The 16,962-nt window shown below is 37.2% G+C and overlaps 1 protein-coding gene across 7 annotated transcripts in view; it reads left to right on the plus strand.

Moving 5' to 3' along the window:
• Window positions 1-14,956, plus strand: part of GALNT11 (polypeptide N-acetylgalactosaminyltransferase 11) — a 66,106-nt gene extending 51,150 nt beyond the window's left edge. For 5 of the 7 annotated variants that reach the window (XM_058533747.1, XM_058533765.1, XM_058533756.1 and 2 more), the window contains exons 7-12: window positions 4,727-4,844; window positions 6,268-6,420; window positions 10,055-10,273; window positions 11,698-11,802; window positions 13,845-13,982; window positions 14,237-14,956. In XM_058533747.1, the coding sequence (XP_058389730.1) occupies window positions 4,727-4,844; window positions 6,268-6,420; window positions 10,055-10,273; window positions 11,698-11,802; window positions 13,845-13,982; window positions 14,237-14,368 (865 nt within the window). In that variant the 3' untranslated portion in view covers window positions 14,369-14,956. The remainder of the gene's footprint in view (window positions 1-4,726; window positions 4,845-6,267; window positions 6,421-10,054; window positions 10,274-11,697; window positions 11,803-13,844; window positions 13,983-14,236) is intronic. The other 2 variants (XM_058533783.1, XM_058533793.1) reach the window with 2 other exon arrangements.
• Window positions 14,957-16,962: the final 2,006 nt, after the last annotated feature.

The raw sequence follows: 16,962 nt of genomic DNA on the forward strand, positions 1-16,962 counted from the left end.
TTTTATTTTTGGTCCTCCGTTTCTTACTTCTTCCTTAACTCTAGATGATACGCATAGAGCTCTTTTCAGTTTCAAACCAACTTTAGGCCCTCTCTATGGGAGAAATGAAGAGTTAGCTCATTTACATCACTCCCTTGTACTCTATCGCCTGGTGTTGTGGTATGGTTTGTTTTAGTTATTGTATTGGTTCCTTTTGATACTTGAAGTCTGTTTCCTGTTCTACTGACTTTTGAGAACTTTTGACACCCCTCCTTGTACAGTGAGGACATTAGCACCCCTTTCTCCTTCCACTTTTTTCCTACTTTTTCTGCTCTTCTGTGAGCTGTTTCACTTTTACAATATGGCTGCTAACTCCTTGAGTTGAATGTTTAGATTTTTAAAATTTTCAGCCTTTTTTCTTTTCTAATACTTGTATTTAAGATGATAAATTTTCTTCTAACCACGGCTTTAGCTGCATCCCACAAATTATGATATTTTATATCATCATTTATTTCAAAATATTTTCATTATGATGTCTTCTCTGATGTGTAGGTTATTTAGCAGTGCATTTATTATTTCCCAGACATATGGAGATTTTATAGTTGTTGTTTATTCCTAGGTTAAGTACACTGTGGTCAGAAAACATTCTGTGTGATTTTAATTCTGTGGGAATTGGTGAGATTTGCTTTATGGGCTAGCATATGATGGATTTTTATAAATGGTCTTTGTGTGCCTAGAAAATTTGTATTTTCTGCTGTTGTCGAAGATGAGGTTCTGTATCTGTTTGGTCAAGTTTATTGCATTATTTGAGTACTCCATATTTTATTAATTTTTAATTCACATGTTCTATCAGTTTTTGAAAATGGTATATTAGTTTCCCACTACAATTGTGCATTTGTCTGTTTGTCCTTATAGTTCTTTTTTTTTTTTTTTTGTGAGGAGATCAGCCCTGTGCTAACATCTGCCAATCCTCCTTTTTTTTTTTTTTTTTTTTTTTGCTGGGGAAGACTGGCCCTGGGCTAACATCCGTGCCCATCTTCCTCCACTTTATATGGGACGCCACCATAGCATGGCCTGACGAGCGGTGCGTCGGTGCGCGCCTGGGATCCAAACTGGCGAACCCCGGGCCGCTGCAGCGGAGCGCGTGCACTTAACCGCTTGCACCACCGGGCTGGCCCCACCTTGTAGTTCTTTATATGTTTTCTTCATCTGTTTTGAGGCTGTGGTAATAGATGCATGAAAGGTTAGAATTATTAAATCTTCTGGTGAATGAAACCATTTATCTTTATGAATTGTCTCTCTTTTATTCTATACGTTTAGAATTGTGAGACTTGCTTTATAGTCTGACATTAATATGGCTGTTCCGGCTCTGTTTTGATTAGTATTTGCATTGTGTAACTTCTCTTCCCTTTTGCCGTCAATCTTTCTAGGGTCTTATATTTAGACATGTCCCTTGTAAGTAGCATGGAGTTGGCTTTTGTTTTATTATGTTTTGTTTTTAAACCAGTGTGAAAAACATTGTCTTAATTAGGGCATTTAGTTGATTACATTCAATAATATTGCTTATATTTTGTGTTTATGATTACTGTAGTACTATTTGCTTTTATCTGTTTTATATTCTTTTTTCTCTTCTCTTGCCTTCTTTTGGTTTGAGTTCCAATTTATTATTATTCTGTTCCCAATTGCCGCCCCATCACTAGATGTTAAACATTCTTACATACCGTTCTTTCGGTGGTTACCCTAGAGAACACAGCATTCATCCTTGACTTATCAAAGGGTAATATAAATTGGTACTTTCTCCAAAATGCAAGGATCTCAGAATGTTCCTACTCCAGGTATCCCCCCATAAGTTGTATTGTTGAACTATATATGTGTGTGTGTGCATGTATTTTTTAACCCTACAAGACATTTTTCATTGATGTCATAATAGTTTATAACATTGTGAAATTTCAGTTGTACGTCATTATTTGTCAGTCACCGTATATGTGTGCCCCTTTACCCCTTATGCCCACCCCCCAACCCCCTTCCCCTCTGGTAACCACTAATCTGTTCTCTTTGTCCCTGTATTTGTTTATCTTCCACATATGAGTGAAATCATAATGGTGTTTGTCCTTCTCTGTTTGGTTTATCTCACTTAACATAATACCCTCAAGTTCCATCCATGTTGCGGAAAATGGGATGATTTTGTCTTTTTTTTATGGCTGAGTAGTATTCCATTGTGTATATATATATATACACTGCATCTTCTTTATCCATCATTCAATGGGCACTTGGGTTGCTTCCATATCTTGGGTATTGTGAATAATGCTGCAGTGAACATAGGGGTGCATAAAAGTCTCTTTGAATTGTTGATTTCAAGTTCTTTGGATAAATACCCAGTAGTGGAATAGCTGGGTCGTATGGTATTTTGATTTTTAATTTTTTGAGAAATCTCCATACTAGTGGCTGCACCGTTTGCATTCCCACCAGCAGTGTATGAGGGTTCCCTTTTCTCCACATCCTCTCCAACATTTGTTGTTCTTGTCTTATTACTTATAGCCATTCTAAGAGGTGTAAGGTGATATCTCATTGTAGTTTTGATTTGCAGTTCCTTGATGATTAGTGATGTTGAACATCTTTTCATGTGCCTGTTGGCCATCCGTATATCTTCTTTGGAAAAATTTCTGTTTATATCCTCTGCCCACTTTTTGATCGGGTTGTTTGTTTTTTTGTTGTTGAGTTGTATGAGTTCTTTATGTATTTTGGAGATTAACCCCTTGTCGGATATATGATTTGCAAATATTTTGTCCCAGTCAGTGGGTTGTCTTTTCATTTTGTTCATGGTTTCCTTTGCCTTGCAGAAGCTCTTTAGTCTGATGAAGTCCCATTTGTTTATTTTTTCTTTTGTTTCCCTTGTCTGAGTAGATGTGGTATTCGAAAAGATCCTTCTAAGACGGATGTCAAAGAGTGTACTGCCTATATTTTCTTCTAGGAGTCCATACAAGACATTTTTTATGTAACGAGTATTCGTTTAGGTTTACCCACTTATTTCCCCTTTTACGTTACTCTTTATTCTTTCTGCATCTACAAACTTCCATCTGGGGTTATTTTCATTCTGACTAAAAAACACATTTAGTATTTCTTTTGGTTGGACTTTCCGGTGATTTCTCTTGCCTTTTTCTGAAAATGTTTTTATTTCACCATTATTGTGAAGGATAGTTTTACTCAATGTCCAGTTCTAGAGTGGCAGATACATTTTTCAGGACTTTGAAGGTATCATTCAAGAATGCTCTGGATTCCACTTTCTCTGGTGAGAAGTCAGCAAGTTTTATTTTTGTTTCGTTTCAAGGGAAGCTCTTTCATTGGCTGCTTAAAATTTTTTTCTGTTTTTACTTGTCAGAAGTGTTTTTCAGATATGCATGAATTTGGTTTCTTTTTCTTTCTTTCTTTCTTTTTCTTTTTTTTTTTTTTTTTTGCTGAGGAAGATTCGCCCTGAGCTAACGTCTGTTGCCAATCTTCCTCTTTTTGCTTGAGGAAGATTAGCCCTGAGCTAACACCCATGCCATTCTTCCTCTGTTTTGTATGTGGGTCGCTGCCACAGCATGGCCGCTGATGAGTGGTATAGGTCCGCGCCCAGGAACTGAACCCGGGCCACCGAAGTGGAGCACGCTGAACTTAAAACCACTAGGCCATGGGACCAGCCCCATGGTTTCTTTTTTAATAGTATCTAATTATCTGCCAAATTGTCAATTTTATCTTTAATGCTTGAACATATTGAACAGTTATTTTAAAGTCTCTGCCTACTCACTTCATTATTTGAAACCCCTGTACATCTGTTTCTGTTGTAGATTGTTTCTCTTGTTTTTCTTTCATGTGATTTATCTTCCTGATTGCCTGGTTATTTATTTGTTTGTTTGCTTATTTATTTTTGTTTAGCACCAGACATTGTATATGAAAAATTATAGAAATACATTCCTACCTGGCATGATGTTTTCTCCCTGCAGAGAGAATTTTGCTTCACTTTTGGCAGGCAGCTTGGGACGCTGGAATTCATGATCACCTAATCCAGTTACAGGAAGTGAGATGACTGGAAGCTGGGCTTGAGTCTCTGAGGGCCAGTCTACTTCAGACTCTCTCAACAATGCAGGGTTCCTCAACCTTCTCAGTATTGACATTTGGGGCCAGATAATTCTTTGTTGTGGGAGCTCTCTTGTGCATTTTAGGATATTTAGCAGTATACCTGGCCTCAACCCATCAGAAGCCAGTAGCACCCCCCCCACCCAGTTGTGACAGCTGAAAATATGTTCAGACATTAATGAAATGTTTGCTTAAAGACAAAATCATCCTATTTGAGAGCCACTGGTCTAACACATTTGAGTCCAATTTAAAGTGTGAAGTTTGTCTGGTCTCCCATTGGCAGGCCCTGGAGTCCATTTTTTATCCCAGTGGCTCTGTGATACTGTCAAAAGGAATTAAATAATTCATTTCAGGTAAATTTCTGTCAACAATGGTTATAATAAATAAGTACTTTGGATACTTAGAAAAAGTAGCCTTCATTTGCCAGGTATCTAGCATATCATTACCCATCTAGAAAATTCAGTTATGTGGCCCACTTCATCCCCTGATATTAGATAAAATATATTTCATAATAGTTAATCTAGTTTTTATTAGTAATGTTGCAGAGCGTCACTGAATTGTTTAAAACAAAAAGAGTAGATAAGATAATTACCTCTATAGATTCAGTGCAGTAATTATTTTCCTTTTCTAGGTCACCTACAATGGCTGGAGGATTGTTTGCTATGAACAGACACTATTTCAGTGAACTTGGGCAGTATGACAGTGGCATGGATATCTGGGGAGGAGAAAATTTAGAAATATCATTTCGGGTAATTTTATTTTTTTGCATGCTTAATTATTAACTGTGTGTAGTGGAATATAATTTTCATCCATGATCCCATATTTTCTGCAAATTCTCTTTGATTATGTTTATTAACAAATTGTCCTTAATGCTACTTTACCATAATTTATGATATGGATAATATCCATTCAAAATGTCAAAAGCATATAAGAAGCTTTATCTTCATTTTATAAGAATTTAAAAGGGATAGTTATAATGAATGGTTGGGTATAAATTTAGAATTCTTAATGTGCATTTAACGTAGAGTTTTGTTCTTTCTCTGTCAGTTTATTAACCTTATTTGATAACCCTGGATATATGTAGTTGGGGTGATCACATTTCCCTGATTGCCCAAGAGCATCCTGGTTCACACCTGTTCTCCTGGAGAAATTATTAATAGCTCCCCATTTCACTTTCAGAAGTAGCCCAGTTATATGATAAATTATATCATCACCCCATGTAGAGCTTGCTGAATCCTTTATATATACAGGCACCTCCAACCTGAGGAAGAAATTTGCCTTTCATAATCTCTCCTCTTTTCCAATTGCTAAGATTGGAAAGGTGACAGAATGGGTGGGGTCTGTGGCTCAGGGAGCTGTGGTGGTGGTAAGACAGTCTTTGGGAAAGGCAGAAAGAGGGCGAGGGAGAGAACTCAGACTGCTCCTTTCTAGCAGAGGTCCCCATTCCCTGCCTCCCATTTCCTGGTCTAGACAGCAGAATCCCCATTCAGATAATACCACAATACCTTGTTACGTATGTTATTTTGTATTTTTGCAAATATATTAACCACAGTGTTTTTAAAAGGTAGTTTTTCCTACATAATCTTTATAACTTTAACATTGAAAGGAATAATAGATATCATTAGTTCAGTCTTCTTATTTTGTAGGTAAGGTAAGTGAATCCCATGGTAATTGGAATAACTGTATAACGTAACTCAGATAGTCAAGGGCAAAATTTAGACCAGAACAAAGATCTTTTGAATCTTCATCTAGAGTTATTCTGTATATTTTATAAAAAACTTTTTTCTTAAAAAAAAAGTATGTATACATTTTATAAGAAAGTACCCGTAAAACTGAAATTAGAGGACCAGTTAGTAAGCGTTCCTTGTCCCTAAGTCTTGAAGATCAAGTCCCTTGATCTGTTAAAACAACAATGTATGGTAAGTGATTTTAGACACATGGTAGTAAAAGAATATTACATTGTTTTAGAATTTAGTTTCTTTTTAATCATAAAGATAATTTTTAAAATGTACCCTTTGACTCTCTTCTATTGAATAGTTATATCTAATAGGATAAAACATCTTGTGAAGTTTCACGAACACCTGCTTAATGAAGATAAGTTGCATGAAAATTCATACATTGATTTCACAGTACTGTGAGGCAACTATTAATACATATTTTGCTTCTGACCAGATTTGGATGTGTGGAGGTAAACTCTTCATCATCCCTTGCTCTAGAGTTGGACATATTTTCCGAAAAAGGCGACCATATGGTTCTCCTGAAGGCCAAGACACCATGACACACAACTCCTTGAGGCTGGCATATGTCTGGCTGGATGAATACAAGGTGAAATTCAATTTCTTACTGAGAAGGATGAACAATAGGCTGGTCAGTCCTTTGGGGATGGGGCTTTGGTTGCTTTTCACTCTTGCATATCTCTGTTTGGGTGACCTTCACTTTAGGGCCATCTCTTCCTAGGTTTCTTTTCTCTCTCTTCACCCAGTATTTCACTCATTTTTTGTTCTGACTCTTTTATTTTATTATTATTATTTTTTTTTTTGAGGAAGATTGGCCCTGAGCTAACATCTGTTGCCAATGTTCTTCTTTTTCTTGTTTCTCCCCAAAGCCCCAGTACACAGTTATATGTCCTAGTTGCAGGTCCTTCTAGTTCTTCTATGTGGGCCGCCGCCTCAGCATGGCTTGATGAGTGGTGAGTAGGTACATGCCGAGGATCCAAACCAGCGAACCCCGGGCTGCCAAAACGGAATGCATGAACTTACCCACCGTGCCACTGTGCCAGCTCCCTTTTCTGACTCTCTTAATTTTCCAAATGACCACTCTATAAAAGATGATACAGCCAACATCAGAAGAAATTGTTTCTCTCTAGTTTTTTTACTCCTTCACATCCCTCTCCTATGACTCCCACAGAACCTGGCTCCTTTGCTCATTGGGCTTCGCTGTGACCCAATCCCACTGCTTCCCCTGTTAGACTCTGCACATGTCATATTCCTTCCTGCCTTCTCTTCTGTCATACACGACTTTCAATGATGTTTTCTTTGTAACAGCTTTGAGATACAATTCACAAATCATTTTTAGAACATTCTGTCACCCTAAAAAGAAACTGTGTATTCTTCAGCTGTCACTCCCCTAATCTTCCCCAGCCCAAGACAACCACTAATCTACCTCCTGACTTTATAGATTTGCCTATTCTGGACATTTCATACAAATGGAACCATATAATATGTGGTCTTTTGTGACCGTCTTCTTTCTAAATTTAGCATGATGTTTTCAGGTTCACCCATATTATACCATGTATCAGTACTTCTTTCTTTTTTATTGCCAAATAACATTCCATTGTGTGACTATACCATATTTTATCCATTCATGAGTTGATGGACATTTGGGTTGTTTCCACTCCCCCCCTGCCAAAGCCCCAGTAGATAGTTGTATGTCATAGCTGCACAACCTTCTAGTTGCTGTATGTGGGACGCAGCCTCAGCATGGCCAGAGAAGTGGTGCGTCTGTGCGCGCCCGGGATCCGAACCTGGGCCGCCAGCAGCAGAGCGCACGCACTTAACCGCTAAGCCATGGGGCCGGCCCATCCACTTTTTAACAGTTACGAAAAATGCTGCTGTGGACATTTGTGTACAATTAATTTTTTTTAAACAAGCCTTTATCGAGCACCTATTATATTCCAGGCTCTGTGTTAGGTTTAGGGGGATACAAAGATGAATGAGGGGGAGCGCACAGTAATTTTTAACACTATAAGGTAAATGTAAGTGGAGGTACGTACCATGTGCTCTGGGATAATGAGGATGAAGCAACTAACTGTGCTTGGGGAGTTGAAGTGGGGACTCTATCACACTTCTCCTACAACATTGTTTATGTCCTCCCTTCTCCCTGTACTGGACTGTGAGCTCCTTGAGGAGCTAATCCTGTGAGATTAGCTCCTTCAACTCCATGCTTATCATCTTTGAATCATCACTGTCTAACAGCAGATCTCAAAATGTGGTCCACAAACCCATGGAAGTCCTGGCTAGCCTTTCAGGAGGTCTGCCAGGTCAAAGCTGTTTTCACAGTCAGATCAGCACGGTATTTGCCGGTTTTCACTGTGTTGACATTGCACCGAGGGTGCAAAAGCAATAGAGTAAAATGACTGGTGCCTTAGCATAAATCACAGCATTGGCACTAAATGGCATTCTTCACTGCCAGTCCATTCAGAAAAAAAAGAAAAAGCCAGTTTCATCTAAGAATGTCATTGATGAAGTAGTAAAAATAATTGTATTAAATCTCAACATCTCTTAGTATTCTGTGTGAGTGTGCATATCAAGTGTACACAGAAAGCACTTTTGCTGTATCCTGAAGTACAGAGAGTGAAGGAAAAACATCTGTGCAGTTGTTTGAGTTGAGAGTTGAAGTAATCACTTTTCTCCATGGAACACTCTTCATGTAAAAGAATGTCTCACAAACCATGGTTATTTGTATTTGGGTGTTAGGCAGACATTTTCTCAAAAATGAACCAACTGAGCCTCTCACTTCAAGGAGAACAACTGATTGTACTTGTTGCAAATTCAAACTTTCAAGTGAAAATTGGAATTTTGGAAAGCTTGTATCCACCACCATAAGCTTGATAGCTTCCTAGTACATAAAAACTTTTCTGATGAGCTCAGTAGTGTTATTTATGAATATGATTTTTTGGATATTGTATAGTGAAATTTGTCGATATTTGAAAGAACTTCACAGCCCAGTGGACCAGTATTTTCCAAATGACTAATGCATGATGTTGTAAAAATCTTGCATAGGTAAAAGATCCATTCAAAGAGCAAGGTAGACCAGAAGTTTTTGGGTTTTTTTTGTTTTTTTTTTTTGTGAGGAAGATCAGCCCTGAGCTAACATCCATGCTAAGCCTCCTCTTTTTTGCTGAGGAAAACCGGCTCTGAGCTAACATCTATTGCCAATCCTCCTCCTCTTTTTTTTTTTCCCTTTTTCTCCCCTAAGCCCCAGTAGATAGTTGTATGTCATAGTTGCACATCCTTCTAGTTGCTGTATGTGGGACACGGCCTCAGCATGGCTGGACAAGCGGTGCGTCGGTGCACGCCCGGGATCCGAACCCAGGCCGCCAGCAGCAGAGCGTGCGCACTTAACCACTAAGCCATGGAGCCGGCCCAAGACCAGAAGATTTTAATACAACAATTCAGAAAGCTCAGTGATATGATTTCATATTCCACATTGGAATTAACCTTTAAAAGCTACTGAGTTTGGTGCAGTATCAAAAAAGAAGAGCCGTAATTTTCTGAAACAGCTATTAAAATAGTCCTTCCATTTTAAACTACGTATTCTCATGAAGTTGTATTTTTTAAAATGTATTTAACCAAACAACACATAGTAACAGATTGAATGCAGAGACGACATTCAAGGTGACTTCCTTTCAGCCAGCGTTGAGAAGATTTGCGAATGTGAAAGCTGTGTCACTGTTCTCACTAAATGTTTTGTTTTTGTTCAAAACGTGTTCTTTATATTAATAGGTAGTAAGTTTATTGTTTTTAATGAATTAACAAATGTTCAGTTTTAACGTCTACGTGGTAAATGTCAGTAGATACAGCTCACACAAACAGAACCTCCTTGGAGTCTTCAATAATGTTTAAGAATATAGAGTCCTGACACCAAAGAGTTGGAGAACTGCTAATCTCATATGTAACCTGTTTGATTCTAAGATGCACATTTTTACATGTTTTGCCATTTTGGAAATTGGAGTGTATCTTACAATTTAAGTTGTCTCATTGTTAATGATGTATTAGGTAATTGTGTGAAACTTTACATTGACATTTTCTGGCAACATCAAGAAAACACTGGTGTAAAAAATATTTTTGCTCATGATCCATTTTTTCAGTTGTACTTTAAACCTCAGATATAATTGATAATCTTTATTTTAAACAAAAAATCCATTCTCTTGTTTTTCATTTTTCTTTTTTAAATTTAGGAGCAGTATTTTTCCTTAAGACCTGATCTGAGGACCAAAAGCTATGGAAATATCAGTGAGCGTGTTGAATTGAGGAAAAAGTTGGGTTGTAAATCATTTAAATGGTATTTGGATAATATTTACCCAGAGATGCAGATTTCTGGGCCCAATGCCAAACCCCAGCAGCCTATTTTTATCAATAGAGGGCCAAAACGTCCCAAAGTCCTTCAACGTGGAAGGGTAAGAAAGTAATCTTACTAAAGTGTGTCATTAAGAGTTGTGTGGTACAATAAGTGACACTGTAGACTTAAAATATTTAATGATAGACTTTAACTTGTTTTCCATTATATTCATTTTATGGGAATTTACTCAGGTGTAACGCCTTAGAAATTTTAATATCTTTATCTTCACTATTAATATTAAGATCCTTTACCTGCCGGTGTTAAAGAGAGCATGACTTCTCTAAGTTATATGCTAGATTCCAAGAGGATAGATGTAAATGTGAATATACAAATAAAGGCAATATAAGTGAGTGTAAAATTCACTGGGCAGAGACCAGTCCAAAAAAGAAAACAGAAGGAGAAGTGGGGCAGCTGTGTGCTGTTTGGCTACAGCTCTGGGAACTGACTCCAGACAGGAAGTGAAAGATGGTTAGGGTCTAAGTGGTGGCATGAAGTGAGATTTCACACTCAATGTTCCGAGCAATCATCTGAGCTTAGCAGAAAAGCCATTGATCAACCACATTCTTTAGATGTTCCTTTTTGTTTCTTATAGAATTTCTTCAGTTTTGTAATCACACTTAAATTTTAGGGGTCTAGCCATAAAGTCATAACTTTTTCCTGAATTGTTTCTTAGAATTTGCTTTCCGAAAGTGTAGATGTTATAATTGTTGCCCAGTTTTCCCTTCTTTTGTGTTACAAAGAAGGCACTCCTTTCAAAGTTCTTTCCCAATGCCAACAATTCTTCAGTGGTTAGAATGGAGCCTAGAGCTTTCCCCTTCTTGTTCTCTCTACTTTATAAGATATAAAAAAATCATTAATATATTTATTATTGTTTTCTCTTTAAGTGAAAATAGGCACCAGTGTAGGTGCACATAGTTGAAATCCTTTACCATTAGTATTCTTGCCTTGCACATCTAATCTCATTTAATACTTAAACTAATCCTTTTACCCAGACTAGACACCCTTTTCTTCTTTTATGTATCTGACCTTTGGAATTCCTATGGCATTTATCATCTGTATTTCTCTCCAGTTTAGCATGTATATTACATTTAATTAGGTACTGTCTGGTTTATACCTTTTGTTCTTATTTCCTCAGTTTCATTTTAAGGTTCTTTAGTGCAGGGGTGATATTTTAATTTCCTTCTTCCCCTATAGTAGATTAGTAAACTTGTAGATAGTATTAAGTAGAATTTCTCCTTGACACTGCTTGCATATATTGTTAAAATTGCCTATAACCTTGAAATCCCTATTGTGATGCTCCTGTGTACTGAAGCTAGAGTTTAAGAATAAAAAAATGCTTATCTTTTTGTGACCTTGGAATTCATACCTCTGGAACAATATTTTCATATTTTATCCAAAACCTTTTCTGGCATTCTAAGGCATCTTCTGACATTGGTCTCTCTTTGCTTGCTGGGTTGTCAAGAGCAATTTCTTCTTTTACAGCTCTATCACCTCCAGACCAACAAGTGTCTGGTGGCCCAGAGCCGCCCAAGTCAGAAGGGAGGCCTAGTAGTGCTTAAGGCGTGTGACTATGGTGACCCAAATCAGGTGAGTGATGCCTCTGGGCACAGCCAGTCCTTGGAACGTGTCCTTCAGTAAAGGGGAGCTGCCAGCAGTCGCTCCTGAGGAGGGAGGAGTAAACATCAAGATTTTAATGTGATTTTTCTTTATTATATGGTTTAAGTTGGGAATGATTTTAGAGATCATCTAATACAACTGTTTTTGTCTCCTTTGTATATTATTCCTACCTCTACTTATTATGTTTGTCATAGTAGCAATTATATAGAATGAATTTGAATTATATGGAATGAATTTGAATTATATAGAATGAATTGAAAGCTATATGAATTTGTTAGGAATGACAAAGAAAGTGTACCTTCTTTCTGGATAAGAACGTTAAATCTGCATTAGATGAATCAGAATATCTTTGGTAGAGTTTTCTCTGAAATTGTATTTTCCTAACTGACTTTTAGGAGTTCATCAGAGGAAACCACAACAAAATTTAAGTTCATTTCATTCACATAATTTAATCTGTTTGTACGTGTCTTTTGAATGATATTAAATGAACTTAAAAATAAGCGAAACTTACTTTGGTTTGGAACTGTAATTCAAACTGATTTATATCTGATAAAACAGCATAACCTAACAGCAATCTAATCTCCTAGCTGTAGTGCCTCAAGACTGCAGTGCTCAAAACAGGTCCTAAGTAAGTAATTTTCATTTCCACTTGAGTGGTGGGATGCTGTCATCCAAGAATGAAAAGAACACTTGGGCTTTTGGGATAGAGTCTCTCCTTTGAAATTTCATAGAACACATTTCTAGGAAAGTTTATGCACACTTTCTAAGATGTTATACCTACTGGAAAACATGATTTTTTTGTGCCATGTCTGGGGATGAGAGGCGTTAGTGTTGTAGACACTGAAGTGTTAAATTGTAGTGACATTTCGGTGGTTTAGATCACAGTGGCATGAGATTGTTGAAGTTCGTTCCAGAAAGTGTAAGAAGTTTGAGGAGATGGAGTTAAACTCTCTTATCCGTATTATGTTGTGACTAAACAGAGTCCCAGTGGCTAATACCGTAGCCACTAGCCACATGTGGCTATTTAAATTTTAATTAATTAAATGAAATAAAATTAACAGTTAATTTCCTCAGTCATACTAGCCACATTTCCAGTGCTCGATAGCCACATGTGGATTGTGGCTCCCATGTTGGACAACATAGATTATAAAACATTAGCATCATCACAGAAAGTTCTATTATAGCACCAGTGGAGAGTCTCGTCATGTTAATGGAGACAGCACACATACATTTTGGGCCTGTAGGTAGAAGTAGCAGTGAGTAAAATAATTCACAGAATAGAAGAAAATGTATTCCTTTTGGATTTGGTGATGGTACATGTTGGAGAATAAGTTCTTCATTGCATTTGACCACTTCAGCCGACTTCAGCTCTTTGTTCCTGAAAATAATCTGAGAGACCATGAAGAAGACTATCCTGTAAGATCATTTGTACATCTAACGAAAGTCCTGCTTCTGGGCTGTCAAGATGAAATCATAATCTCTGTCCAAATGTTATTATGATCTGGGGTTAGAGTCTAATATTCCACAGGATAATGTGATGTGACAGCTCCTGCACGTCATCACTGCCCAACATGAGGGAAATATGAACGTGAGAGCCTTGTGTGTTCTGTCTACAGAAGGCAAACTGGCAGGTTCATTGGGCTCCTCCAGTTCTTATGCAGTCTAGGAATTAAGAGCATTGTATGATTGTGAAATCTGAGAATTAGAAATGATCTACAATCATGTGCTCAATTAAATTCAGTCAATTACGTTAAATTCAATTAACAAAATTCAGCCACTGCTTAGGTTTCTTCCTGGAATTGTACCTTGCCTTTTCCTGCCTTCATTCCACTTTTGGATAACTAAGCTGATACTGCCTCCATGTAACTCTAGTACGTGAGTCTGTTCCCACTTTATGAGGCCATACAGAATAAATCCATTCTTCTTCCACAAATATATGAAGTGGTGTGCAGTCTGAATTTCAAAAATCTAAAGCAAAATTTGGGGTTTTGATCTTTTATTTTCTTCCTTAGATCTGGATTTATAATGAAGAGCATGAATTGGTTTTAAATAATCTCCTTTGCCTGGATATGTCAGAAACTCGCTCATCAGACCCACCACGTCTCATGAAGTGCCATGGGTCCGGAGGATCCCAGCAGTGGACCTTTGGGGTGAGGAACTTACATAGTGATGATGGGAGGATGTGAAGACACCAGCAAGGCTGAGTGAGGGAACATGGCAGATGGACTCATTCTGCCTTGTAGAAGGGAGTTCTGAGTTGGTAGTATCCCTCAAGTAAGTAATCTTAAATGTGCCAGATCTCTTCTGGATTTCTGTGTCGTCTTTACCATATTCTGGCAGTAAGTTTTTTAAGTTAAAGCAAATAATTGGTGGAATTTTTTTTCTTGCTACCTCTTTGTTTCAGAAGAATAATCGGCTATACCAGGTGTCAGTTGGACAGTGCCTGAGAGCGGTTGATCCACTGAGTCACAAAGGCTATGTTGCTATGGCAATCTGTGATGGCTCTTCCTCACAACAATGGCATTTGGAAGGTTAAAGTGGACACCATGGCTGGAATGGTGACTCATCATGCTTGTCCTCCTGTGGAGATGCCTGGGAAGATTAGCAGAGGTGAGATATCAGACAGCTCAAGATTGGAGCACCGAGTAACCATTAGGAGGTGAAGAAGTATGTTTCACCAAGGGATTAAGGTCATTTCTGAGCTGCTGTTAAGGAATTTCTTGCTTATGGTAGGAAACCAGAATTCAATTTTAACTCTTTATATAGAGTCAGCTTTGTACAGAAGGATGAAACCCAGGAAATTGAAATGTCTAATAATGTCAAATTTATTTATGCATCTTTTTAATCTCCTTTAATAATGGAATGGCATTTATCTGATCAGGAACTTGTCATGATTTCCTTTCTTAGAAGACTATGTAGGAGACAGTTAATTTTTTTTTACTTCTATTATCATGTTCTAAATAGATAATTTTAAACAAACTGGTTGAATCCACGTTACTTTTAACTTCAGAAGGCATCATTTATAAGATTATATTTAAGAGGCAGTTAACTATTATAAATTATTTTGATGAATTATGGTACTATCTACATTTAAAATAAAAGATCCTTTTGATTGTTTACCTAGGAGTTTTTTGTCTGCTCTTTTATCTTGTATTCGGTCCTCTGGTCTGAGTTGTCCTATGTATGTGATACATGGTAAGACATATACTTGGATTTGGCTGATGAACCAATAAACTAGGTAGCAGCCCTAAACTTAAGGAAGTTTCACAGTTTCTTAGCTTAAACTATGTGAGTTTGAAGCTGAAGGTATGTGAATTTGGATACTTTACATTAAACTTGCCTGTGGACCATCCAAGTAGAGTTGTTAATTAGGCAGTTGGATATAGAGATCAGGATCTCAGAAGATATATCTCAGCTAGAGAGATAAATTTAGGAATCGTCTGTATTTATTGTAAATGCCCAAATATAATGTGAGTTTTTCACCAAAATTACATCTCAGAGGAGACATAATCTCATGATATAGGGTACTTTCTCAGTTATTTTACCTTGAACCACAAAGCAGTTTAAGCATCATATAAAAAACATGTTGAAGAATAATATATCCTATATCCTAAGCATTTCATCTATCATTCAACTTTGGGGCCGGCCCCATGGCGCAGCGGTTAAGTGTGCGCGCTCCGCTGCTGGTGGCCTGGGTTCAGATCCCAGGCGTGCACCAACGCACCACTTGTCAGGCCATGCTGTGGCGGTGTGCCACATAAACTGGAGGAAGATAGGCACGGATGTTAGCTCAGGGCCAGTCTTCCTTGGCAAAAAAAGAGGAGGATTGGCATGGATGTTAGCTCAGGGCTGATCTTCCTCACATACATACATAAATACATACATACATACATATATACATACATACTCATTCAACTTCAAAGACCAGATGGTACATATAGAAAACAAAAAGCAGCAATATGGTAGATTTAATCCCAACAAAATCAATAATCACATTAAATGTAATTTGATTAAATGTAAATGGATCTAAATGCTCTAGTTAGAAGGCAGAGATTGTTAGAGTGGATAAAAATGCAAGACCCAACTGTCCTGCCTACAAGAAATTTACTTTAAATATGAAGACACGAGTAAGTTAAAAATAAAAAGATGGGAAAATATATGCATGTTGAATACTAATTTAAACACATCTAGAGTAGTTATATTAATATTAGACAAAGGAGATTTCAGAGCAAAGAATATTACTGGGGATAAAGAGAGTTGTTTCATAATGATAAAGGGGACAATTCATTAAGAGGAAATAATCCCAGACATTTATATACCTAGTAACAGAACTTCAAAGTACATGCCATCAAAATTGTTCTGTCAGAACTGCCAAGAGACATTATCTACAATTATAAGTAGAGATTTTAACATACCTCTCAATAATTGATAAAACAAGTACAGTCATGCGTCACTTAATGATGGGGATACGTTCTGAGAAATGCATTGTTAGGCGACTTTGTCATTGTGCGAACATCATAGAGTGTACTTACACAAACCTAGGTGGTATAGCGTACTACACACCTAGGCTCTGTGGTACTATTCTTATGGGACCACTGTCATATATGCAGTCTGTTGTTGACTGACATGTTGTTCTGTGGCACATGACTGTAGACAGAAGATCAAAATCAGTAGGTTATGGAAAACTTGAACAATACTGTCAACCAACTGGACATAATTAATATTTATGGAACACTCCCCCCAACAAGAACAGAATACACATTCTTTTCAAGTACACATGAAACGTACCAGGATAGATCATATTCCAAGATATTAAACAAGTCTCAATAAATTTATACAAATTTAGCTCATGCAAATTATATTAGAAATCAATAGCAATGATAACAGTGGTAGAAATCAATAATAAAAATATACCTGGAAAATCTTCAAATATTTGAAAATTTACCAATAACACACTTCCCAATACCCTGTGGGTTGGGTCAAAGAACAAATCAAAGCCTATTTTGAACTGACTGAAAATGAAAACACAACGTATCAAAGATTGTAGGATACAGCTAACTCAGTACTTGGAAATTTTATAGCACTAAGCACCTATATTAGAAAAAAATAAAAGTTTAAAATCAGTGACTT

Source organism: Diceros bicornis, chromosome 3, assembly GCF_020826845.1.
Source record: "Diceros bicornis minor isolate mBicDic1 chromosome 3, mDicBic1.mat.cur, whole genome shotgun sequence".
Taxonomy (NCBI): Eukaryota; Metazoa; Chordata; class Mammalia; order Perissodactyla; family Rhinocerotidae; genus Diceros; species Diceros bicornis.